At 38.6% G+C, this 12,184-nt stretch overlaps 1 protein-coding gene across 3 annotated transcripts in view; it reads right to left on the reverse strand.

The window, feature by feature from the left end:
- The window catches only part of HDAC10 (histone deacetylase 10), a 527,678-nt gene that overhangs the window by 433,257 nt on the left and 82,237 nt on the right, over positions 1–12,184 (reverse strand). For all 3 annotated transcript variants that reach the window (XM_078656727.1, XM_078656714.1, XM_078656722.1), the window contains exon 3: positions 10,639–10,705. In XM_078656727.1, the coding sequence (XP_078512853.1) occupies positions 10,639–10,703 (65 nt within the window). In that variant the 5' untranslated portion in view covers positions 10,704–10,705. The remainder of the gene's footprint in view (positions 1–10,638; positions 10,706–12,184) is intronic.

Consider the following 12,184-nt stretch of genomic DNA (forward strand, 5'->3'; position numbering starts at 1 on the left):
TGGTCTCGAGAAATAGAAAAACCAAAATCACAGTCAAAGACATTGGATATTTTTAAATTAAGAGTTGAATTAGAAGAAATTATTGCTGGAAATGTGGGATTAGATCGATTGAATGCATCAAATGAAGATGAATTGTTATTTATATGTCGAAGTATCACTCAAAATACAAAAACATTTCATGAAAAATTGACGAGTTTGGCAAGTGAAATGGGGATTGACATTGGTAAATCAAAAGTGTTACAGAAACCATATCAAGCTGAATTCTCTGATAAAGATTTAGAAAATATGAAGGTGTCAGGTCGTAAATTGCAAATTAAAGAGTTGCTAACATTGTTGCAAAAATGGGGTGACGTAGACAGATGGAAAGCTAGGTGGTTAAAGAAAAAAGAAGAAGCCCAAAGAAAAAGCACTGTATCAGAATATATGTTAAAAGAAACATAAAAAGTGGAAAGGTTGTGCCCAATGAGAGAAGTACCAGGTGGAGGTTATGTGCATGTTCCATTGTGCCGACAAGACATATTGTCATTTACAAATGACTTTCCAAAACTCAGAGACAAGCCTGTAGATTGGTACAGACAGGTCAAAAGATGTATAAAGGTTTCAACAGTACTATTGAAAGATCTAGATGGGTAATTTGACATTGTCGTTCCTGTTGATTTATGGACAGAGTGTAAAATTGCAGTAAACTGGCCAAATGAGGAGTATCCCAGAGAACCAAAAACAGGAGCACCATCAGATGAAGTGATGAGAAAATATAATCAGGTTATACTGTATTTAAAAAGGGAAAGTACCACCAAAAGAGACAGACTGGACTTGAATAGACAGAACTACTCAGAACAAAGCTGAATCTGTGCATGCATATTATGAACGTCTTTTGCAGGTTTTTAAACAGTATAGTGGTTTAGAAAATATTGACACTAAAGATATGACACATTTCATCTATCGGTTTGTGTCTGGACTAAGACCAGAAATTTCGCAGTGGATTATAGATAACAAAATCTGCTGGCAGGCCAAACCTGTAGATGAAATATTAAAATATGCAAAATACTGTGAAGATGAATTGGACAATAAACAAAAAAATTTAGAAGAAAAAGTAATGTGGCACAGGTAAAATTAGTAGAACAACAAGAACAACAATTGAAAAATAAACAGACACAAGGAGCTGGAAATGGTAATAAACCTAGAGGGAAATTTAATCGCGAGCAAGCGAAAAATAAATGTCCTTACCATGGGTGCGGTAAGTTGGGGCATTGGAAGAACGAGTGTAAGGCTTTGCTAAATAATAATAATAATAATTTGAATCCACAGACACAGAATGAGGTATCGAAAAAGCAGCAAAAACAGGTAATACAAAATCAGTTACCATTGGCACCTATGCCAAACCCTGGGAGTCAAACAGCATACAGTGTAGATACCACAAGTTGGGAAGGAAGTGGTAAAAGGGACACAGTGACACCCCAATTCCTCTTGAGTGATTCGTACTTTGATGAAGACAGTTTCTGACGGTGCCTGAGAGGGGAGGACGAGGAGTGCGTGCTTGGCGCATCCTTGCCTGTAGATCAGTCAGGTCCATACATCTAAGGAAAGGTTAAAGGAAATTATGTTACTTTCCTGTTTGATACTGGCGCTACCCGTTCTACTGTGAGAACATCAGACGATCCAAACCTACCCCTCTCGGGAGAAGCGATCCAAGTAGTGGGCGTTTCTAATAAACAGATTAATACCCCAGTTACAGAGCTAATAGAAGTCAAAATAGGCAATTTTAAAGAAATGCATACATTTGTCGTATGTGACTCTAGTCCTGTAAATTTGTTACGCAGGGATTTACTGTGCAAAATGAATTGCACTATCTTTTGTACTCCGAATTCAGACCCCAGATGAAGACGGAATTTATATAATCATGTTAGCAAAACAAGAAACGACTGAAAAACCAAAGTTTACCATTGAAGACTTGCCAAAAGAATTACAGAATACGGTAGATCCTATAGTATGGGATCTCACAGGCAAAGATGTAGGATTGATGGCAAACGTTGACCCAGTAAAAGTGATAGTAAAGGAAGGGGCAGTTTATCCAAATATTCGACAGCACAAAATGAGCCCTGAAATAAAAGCAGGAGTTGCATTAGAAATAAAACATCTGGGTGAAGCAGGAATTTTACAAGAAATAATGAGCAGTCCATGTAATTCACCCATAATTGGCATCAAGAAACTGAGCGGAATATATAGGGTCGTACAGGACCTCCGCAAAATAAATACAATTGTTGTCCCATGTGTTCCAGTGTACCAAACCCTGCTGTTATTCTGTATCAAATACCATGGGCAGCAGGTTGGTTCACCGTGATCGACCTCTGTCACGCATTTTTTTCGATACCACTGCATCCAGACAGTAAATATCTTTTTTCTTGCAAATTCGATGACCATAACTACGTTTGGAATCGCGTCCCTCAGGGGTACAAAGAAAGTCCATCGATCTTTAATCAGATCTTGAAAAAATTTCTTGAATCTTTAATATTGCCCGGACAATCAGTTTTGGTGCAATACATAGATGACCTGCTAGTGGCATCTAAGAATCGAAAAGACTGTTACTGATACAATTGCTTTGCTGAATCACTTAGGGAAAGGTGGACACAAAGTATCACCTGAGAAATTGCAATATTGTACCACATCAGTGAAATATCTGGGGCACCAGATAGAGAGAGAGGTGTCAGAAGGGTTACCTCTGAGAGAATCAGAATAATTCAAAACATGAATCTACCTCAAACGTAAAAAGAAGTCAGAATGTTTCTTGGAGTTGTAGGTTACTGCAGGCAATGGATTGTGGGATTTGCAGTCCTAGCAAAACCTTTGCTACAAATGACAAAGAAAAAAGCAAAAGACCCAGTAGAATGGGATGATGAGAGCATGTCATGTTTCCTAAAATTATGAGATTGTTTGTGTTCAGCTCCAGCATTAGGAATGCCTGACTATACAAAAGATTTTGCATTATTTTGTGACACACAAGACAATTGTGCACTTTCAATTCTGACACAGATTCATGGTCTGATGAGACGCCCTGTTGCATATTTTTTCCTCTACTCTGGATCCAGTGGCAGCAACATTGCCAGGATGCCTGAAAGCAGTAGCAGCAACTTGTGCGAGTCTTGAGCAAAGTGAGTCTATTATCATGGGACATCCAGTAACAGTGTATGTTCCACATGCAGTTGTGATTTTACTAACAAGGACAAAGACTCAATACTTAACACCTAGTCGGCTGACTAAATATGAACGAATTCTTGTAGGTGCAGAAAATGTGACAATTGTTAGGTGTAATATTCTGAACCCAGCAACATTATTGCCTGAATCACACTTTGCAGAAGTCAAAAATGAGATTGAACATAATTGCATTGATCTTAAAGAATACTGTACCAAACCACGCCCAGACATAAGAGAAGAGCCACTAATAAATTCAGAACATGAGCTGTTTGTGGATGGTTCATGTATGCGTCATGAAGAAGGAGGTTTGAGTGCTGCTTATGCAGTTTGCATTCTATGGGGTCCCATTGAAGCATCATATTTACCAGGAGTAAAGTCAGAAGAGGTAGCAGAACGAACTGCATTGACAAAAGTTTGCAAATTTGGGAAAAATCTGAAATTAACTATTTTTACTGATAGCCAATATTGCTATGGAGTTGTGCATGATTTTGGCCAACTCTGGATGCAAAGGGAGTTTCTGAATTCTTCAGGTACTCCTATTAAAAATGGAAATGTTGTGAAAGATTTGCTAAAAGCAATCAAATTACCAGAAACTGTAGCTGTGGTAAAGTGTGCTGCTCACCAATCTGGCAACGACAAAGTGACAGCAGGTAACTGATATGCTGACCAGTTAGCTCAGTATTGTGCCAAAAATAAAATGGCAATAAACACGTAAATTGAACCGAAAAGAAACAGCTGCCAACTTATGTTGCTTGAGAGAGTGAAAACGTGGGAAGAAGTGAAAGATTTACAGAATGATGCAGATCAGGAAGAAAAGGAGGAATGGGCAAGAATAGGGCTGTCAGAGAAGGGCTGGAGATGGTGTCATTGTTTACCTAGATGGGAGGCCTGTGTTGCCAAACTGTATGCTTGCTCCTATGGCTAGGATGTATCATGGTGATTCTCATCTAGGACGAGATGCTATGATTAGGTTATTCAGACGAACTTGGTTCAATGCAAAGTTCAGGAACGTTGCAGAGAGTCTTTGCCATAGGTGTTTGGTGTGTCAACAAATGAACCCTGGGAAAAGAACTGTAGTATTGTCAAGAAAGATTGGAAAAGCAGAAGGTCCTTTTATTCGACTTCAGATTGATTTCATTGTTACCCCCTTGCAGAGGAATGAAATATGTACTTGTCATTGTCTGCCTATTTTCAAAATGGGTGGAAGCTTACTCTACACGTAGGAATGACAGCATCACAGTAGCAAAACTACTACTTAGAGAGCTCATACCACGTTTCGGTTTTCCAGTAACGATTGAGTCAGACCGAGGGAGACATTTCAATAATGAAATAATTGGTCTAGTCTGTGAAGCATTTAAAATTGAGCAAAAGCTGCACTGTGCATATCGCCCAGAGGCTTCTGGAGTGGTAGAACAACTGAATGGCACAATCAAGTCAAGATTGGGAAAGATTTATGAATCAACCCAGTTAGAGTGGCCAGATGCTTTACCTCTTGTTCTGATGGGACTCAGATGCATTCCAGACAGAAAAACAGGCTTGAGTCCTCATGAAATACTCATGGGAAGAGCAATGAGGCAGGCATGGGTGCCAGGATATAAGTTGATAAATATATATGATGACTTAGTACTAGAGTACTGCAAACTGGCTGACAAGTGCGTTCTATCTCTCACCAGGTTGGAGAAGACGCTGTCACCAGGCAAATAACACCAGCACACGATCTGATTCCAGGTGACTGGGTTGTAATAAAGGAACACACACAAGAATCTTGCTTAGCTCCAAGGTGGGGAAAACCAACACAAGTGATATTGGTTACCACTACAGCAGTAAAATGCAAAGGAGTCCCAAATTGGATTCATGCGAGCCGTACGAAAAGAGTGGCTGAACCTGACGAAACTGAAGCTGAAGGTTGTGCAGCTGAGGAGTCTCGAGAAAGTGATTCCGAAGTAGTTGATGATGGACAACCGAGGACCAGTCAGGACGAATGGATTCCAGTGATTGACATTCCTACAGATGTTGTGAGAAGAAGCCAAACATACTTAGATAGACAGAGTAGCAGTGAGGTTGAGTCAGGAATAGAAGAACGTACTCCGATTACAGAAATCAAAGCCAAAAGTAATTCAGAAGAGGAACAGATAAGGAGAGATCAATATACTCAGACATTCCAGATACCCGTCACAGTTCCAGAGTCTGAGGAGGGACAGATAGGTAAAAGGGCGAAAGGTTCAGGAAGAAGTAAAGCAAGAGATCGAGATACCCGAGCAGGATCAGATAGAAGTAGACATATGTGTTCAGGGAGAAGAAAACAAAATCAAAACAAAATGAATTGCAGCACATACCTGAACAAGGCCAGATTAGCATCCAGGCAGAAGAAACAGAAGCAAGACCTGGACCAAGTAAGATAGAGAGAGATACAGACGACGAAGATACACAAATTGTGCCACAACTGAGTGAGAACAAAGGAACAATCAAAGAAAAACAAAGCACAGTGCCAGCTAAAAGACTCAGAAAAGGAGATAATTGGCCTGGTTTTGTCAAGAAACTGAAATTTCGTCTCAAATCAATAAATGAAGAACCAGAGCAAGTAAATGAGATATCAAGTCAAACTGGGCCTACTACAGAACAACCGAAAAGAAAGTCCACGCTTGAAAAGACTGAATAATAAGTTCAGAGGCCATGAATGGACCTATGTCATTCTTGAAGATCTTGAAACATTAGAATATGATGAATTAATTGATGAACCAGTAAACGAAGAAGTGAGACCAACTTGAAAATTCACAGGTTTGTAATTTTGTAAAGAGTCTCAAAGAGGGGCTAAGTCTCCTTAATCGAAAATGGCTGAACATACGGTTATTGGTAAACCGAAAAGAAATTGCTTAAAAACATGCTGTAGAATATGCACATGTAGTGTATCAATAGTACTCATAGTATGGTTAGGATTGACAGTAGCTATTCCTTATCTAATAAGTAAAAATGAGAAGAATGACACTAACATTCATGAGAAAGTAGATGTACCTGAAAATTCAGATATACACGAAAGAATAGATCATTTTAGGCAGCAAAGAGTAGAAGTAGAAGCATCAGATGAGGAAGAATTACATTATGATAAAGTTAGAAATAGAACACACCTGAATGTTTTCGCAAATCTATAGGTACATTATGTAGAGGCAATGAAAATAAGCGATTGCTGTGTGTGTATGAAGCTACCATTGTCTGTAGCAGAAGGCGTTACTTATCACCACTTGCCCCGGACATATGGCATTTCATGTAGTATTTTAGCTAGTTTGTTTTACAAGAAAGGACCCTTACAATATTATTATTCTAATTTAGATGTGTTTTTTTTCTGAACTTCCTACTCATAGTAACCTGAATCCTGTAAATAGTAAAGGTAACATAGCACGTTATATGGGAGAATATTTTCTAACAATAGGTAACCTAGATATAGCTGAAGTACACAAGAATAATCTAACATGCATTTTACATGAAGAGAAAATATTTTTGAATTTAGTTGAGAAAGGGAGAGAGGGTTTCCAAAGAAAAGAAACGAGTAATTCCTAAATGGGCAGAAAATAAAGAATACAACTTGAATGGCAAAGCTCATGTTGCTATGTTGTTGGACTCTGAAAAGAGAGGGAACCTCTGTCTCCACAGGGAGAGAACAAGTTATTATAACAATGTATTCATTTGTTCTAGTGAATGTGAACACAATTACAAAGTAATTTGGGGTTGGGGTTTCAAAGATGGAACTGAGCCGGTGTTTCCTGGAACTTATTAGATTTGTGGGAACAAAGCATATTACAAATTGCCTGATCATTGGTATGGGAGTTGCTATTTTGGAATAGTATTCCCAAAGGTATACCACATAAATAGAATCACTGGAAGCAATGAAGATACTAATGAACTAATGAACTAATACATAGTAAAAGAGCTAGTATAGCAGAAATTGTAGGTGAAATATATAGTGCATTGATACCTTCAGTGGGAGTGGTTTTCTGTAGAATGTAGAATGATAAAGGCACAATATTGTTGCACTTACATTCCTGAAAAAAGTGTAGAACTGAAAAGGTATGTAAGGAACATTACATATCTAGAAAAAGAACTTAAACCACTGGAGGTTGATAATGCATGGAAAAGATTAACAGATGGTCTCTTCTCTATAGGTAGTTGGTTTTCTAACGTAGTGAAAAGTTTTGTAGGTAAAATACTGATGCCAATGGTGGGAATAGACCTGATGAATTTAGGGATAATAATTTGTTGCAAATGTCGTAAGCATAAAAAGACATATGCAATGAATAGAAAAGGAAAGAAAAGAAATATCAATGAAATAGAATTAGAAGAATATAATGGATAATTATACAAGAAAGTGAAAGATTTTCACATGAAGAATGAAAGAAATAATAACAGAAAGTTTGAAGAAATTGAAATTAGTGATGATATAAAATTTCATCAAAGAGGGGATTGATGGAGCAAGGTTTGCTTGAACTCAACCCTCTCATAATAAATTAATATACTAACTAACATGTTTTTGTCTTATTAATATTGCATTTCACAAACATATTAGGTGTTTAAGGGAAGCTTGTCAATGTGCTTTTACTAACGATAATTCGCTTGCACTAAAATGGCTGCTGCTACGCGGGATTTTCTACTGCGCATGCGTCTGTCATGCCCACGTGATATACTTGGAGGGAAAACTTTGCTTCTGCGCAATAGAACTAAAATGGCCGTTATGTGTCCTAACATGCAATAGTATAAAATAAAATAATGGGAGTAGAGTAGAAAGAAGCGGTATACAGTGTACTCATTTATTCGGTGTCTCTAAAACTGTTCTTTTCTATTTTTACATGTTAAACGGAAACGGGCCTAAATGTTTTGCTGGACTCCATCTTTGGAGGAACTGCATCTGCGCAGCAAGTCCTGAAGTTACAGAAGACGTAGCCTTGAATCATGGCCAAGACGGACATGGAAGGCGGAGAAGAATGAACTCTTTGCCTTGACAGAGGAAGCTGAATTGATAAAATTGACTTTTAAATAAAATACTTTTCACTACTGGGAGGAATAAAAAGAACATGGGTTGATAAAGTTATGGGAGGGGATGTCATGAATACGTGATTGACAAGTTGCCTCTACGAAAATGTGGTGTGATGGCTACTCCTCGTTCTTGTCCAATAGAATTGTGGGATTCACACACTTGCAACATTTAGGGGTGGTACATTGACCTGGAAAATAGTATAACTAGGGTAGGCTTAGTTAGTTAGATTGTCCGACTTGTCCGAATAGCTGACCTGTCACTGACCCAACGCACTCAATGGGTGATCGAGAGCAGAGTTGCTGGCGGAGCACTCTGTCAGAAGATTTGAAAACCCATTAGGGGTTATTGGGAAAGAGATCGATGACCCAATCGAGGTTCGACTGTTAGCTGCAGAGAGGGTTTTCAACGCTGGCATTTTGAACTTTAACTCTGGTGCGAGTCTTAGCCTGTGTTGGTCCTGTCCTGATCCAATTTGGCCCATATCCTGTCCTTGGTTCTGATTTCTGGCTTGCACCTGTTCTTACCTGCTGGCACCTGTACTTGGGATTCTTATTCTTTGGTTTACTCTGTGACCAGGATTGGTCCTCACACACGAAATAGGTAACTATAAAGTGTGGATTTGTCAATGTACTGTTTCCCCTCTCTCTACCCACCCTCTGTTAAATGCAGATCGCCATTTTCTTTCCAATTCGTTTTTCTTTGCAATATTTATTTTCAAACTGCAATTAATGCAGAGACTTAAGAAGTTAATTTGAGTTCATTCATGGTTTATAAGCTTTACAAAAATTTAATTGGATAAAGACTTTAAAACTTTCCCGAGTTTGTGGTTAATTATGAAATGCTAAATGATATTATTGCTATCTATTTCTCTCTAACTCCCTTGATCCTTTAGGACTAAAGATAACGGTAACATTGGATTGGTAAGATAAATGGTATAAATCCAAATGGTAAAAACCCCCAATTGTGTGTAGGTTTACCCGTTTAATGTATACATTGAAATATGGGCCCAGGTGAGTATGTAGAGCAGGTGAGCCCGCGCTCTATCACCTAAACTCCCCATACTTCTCCTTTTATCTCTACCCATTGGAGAACCCTAAAATCTCCCTACCGCCCTTTACCTCTACTTGCCCCCAATCCCTAAATACCCTAGTTTTCCTTTATCACTACCTGACCCTGACATCTGGGGGGGGGGGGGGAAACCACATACGTCCCTTCACCTCTACCCTCCCGGAACCCTAAAAAATCCCTTAACCCCCTTTACCACCACACCTCTAACCTCCATACCCCTACCCTTTCTTTCTTAACACTTACCCATCCATTAATTCGTAATTCCCCTTAAATTAATAACATTATTTCATCAAAATATATATATATGTTTACTTGAGTGGTAAAGTACAGCTCGGGAAAGCACTAAAAAGAAACCTGCATGACACTTTCCTGTGTGGTAAAGATCCATGGGGAAAAGACTGCACACCTTGCTGTATACATTCACGAAAGTGATTGAACACAGTGTGAACGCTTACAAAACTTTTTTACCAAGTCATCTCATGTTCATATCTTCAACAGTCCCCAAATGACCCAACTTAGTAACTGTAATGCTTCACACTCTGAGGAAGTACCTCCTAATGTCTTCGAGTCAGAAATGCTGACATTCTGTTGCACTACTTACAGCGATTTTCACATACATGTTGTTACCTTCATTTACACTATTCACATTTAGATGCTGTCCACTGGTTAGAGTCAAGCAGAGCAAACTCAGCGCAGGGTTTACCCATCTTATTGACGCCGAATACGTACAAGAATTTCCCTGGAAACCACTGGGTTGAGAACAGAGGCAGGTTTGATGCCTGGCCTACGACTATCCTGCCTTTACCACAGGCCATACATAGTATGTGCCTGAATGATCCAGGTTAGCCATCACTGTAACCCAGCAAGTTCATACTCTTCCTGCTCGCAACAACCCTCAAAGTCTTCATAAAGAAATAACACAGCTTTGTCATCGCACACAGTGTCATTTTAAGGATTTTTAGGGCCCAGGCAAGACATATTTTGTGGCACCCTGTTCTGAATAAGTTGGAATTATATTGCCTATTTAAGCCTGCCTGATGCCAAACAATATTATCCTTAAACGTTCACACAAAATAACTGAAATCGGTCTAGTTTGGAGCCCAAACAATCCTTAAAATGAGACTGGTGGAAATAGAAAGAGACTGCGTGAGAGGGAGAGGCAGGAAGAGAGAGAGATGTTCTGTAAGAGAAATTAAAAGACAGAGGGTGAGCGAAACTGAGAAAATACCACTTTGCCAGCTGGGACCTTAAAAGTAATGGCCCCGAGCAATTGCTCACTTTGCCCATGCTTTAAAATATGTCTGATGATTCGCACAACACCCTGCGTTAAATAAACAGAAAAAAACACTTACTCATCCCATAATAGTTTGTGGCTTGTCATTTCTTCGTCGTAAATCAATGCAGTCCCAGATGCCATGACTGAAACAAAGTAACATATACATTTGTCTTTTAGCTCCAAATTACAAGTTTCATTAAAAAAAAAAAAACACTTAGCTTGAGTTTGGGTTATGGGGTCTTACTAAAATACAGGATATACCAGTCTGCTAAGTGCTTTGATAGACACAAATCTATTCAGGATTTTCTTCTGGACACACAGTGTGTCCGTATTCAGGGACAGGAGACATGAACTGATGTAGCAAGATTCATTTAGATACTAAAGACTAAACTGGATTGTAAAATCAATAAAACTCAAAGACACGCCAGGGAAGAGGTGTCAGATAGAAAGTATAAATGGTGATATTAGAGATCAGTGGATAAAGACCCCCAACTTCTCCCAACGTCCTGAGTTGCAACCCACTTGCTTTCATATTGAAGTGTTCAGAAATATAATTTTTGTTTATTTTTTGTAACATTTTTTATTTACCATTGTTTTTTCAGAACTCCTTTTCCCCCTAGAAGTGAATACTAATTAATAATACCCATTCCATGAGTCGGTCAACATTAATTTTGCTACACTGGGACTGCGTGGTTTAATTTCAAGTTACTCGTTGTGGGCACAAATTTAGAGCTTTTTTGTTCAAAGTATTAAAAGGGTTTTACATTTATTTTGCTTTCAGACCTCTCATAATTGCCCCCTAAAGTATAGTTCCATTTTTTGTTCGTTTTTGGTGTGCTCTCACCTTTTTGTTGTACTTCCTGGAACTAAGTTCGGGGACTATAAACATTGTCAATGCCGCTAATCAAATGCAAGTCCACTGTTCACTTTTTATTTTCTTTCTAATATATTGTGCTTTATTCTAACCCTACTTAGGCCACTAGATATTGTGGAAGACACCTACATTTATGAATTTGTATCCACTACACCAAAGGACTGTGTAGTAGTCTGTCACTAACTACATAGTTTCTTTATTCCCTAGATAGCAATGTCGTGTTGTAGCTAAGAAAACCCATTTGTTAGGTTTATATTTCAATTGAGCACTAGTCGCACTTCTGTGGTAACACAGCCAGAGCCATGGTTGCCTCAAACACTGAGCTATACCAACCATGGTGTAGAAGTCTGTTTCTTACTCTTTCTTCGGTTTCCACTGGGCTGGTCACAGAATTTTGGGTTCTATATTTATTCAGACCTTCTGTATGTACTGATTTTGACTATTTCTCATTCAGAGACAACAGTTTATGCTGCCACTTTAGAATTCACACAATGCTTCTGTGGAATGCTCCGCTTTATATTTTCTTCACGTTATAACATTGCATTTATAAATTTACTTTGATTGTCAAATATTAAAAACAACGTTTTGCATCTTCGCCTTAGTGATAAAAATGAAAGTATAAATGATTATCCTCTTCAGAACCAGATGTGTGGGATTTCTAAGCCAAACACAATGTGATGACAAGATCAGGTGACTGATCTAGTTCATACTGACTGCATTAAGCAGGTTTTATCTCCATTCCTGCCTT

The sequence above is a fragment of the Lissotriton helveticus genome, chromosome 1_1 (genome assembly GCF_964261635.1).
Source record: "Lissotriton helveticus chromosome 1_1, aLisHel1.1, whole genome shotgun sequence".
Lineage (NCBI taxonomy): Eukaryota > Metazoa > Chordata > Amphibia > Caudata > Salamandridae > Lissotriton > Lissotriton helveticus.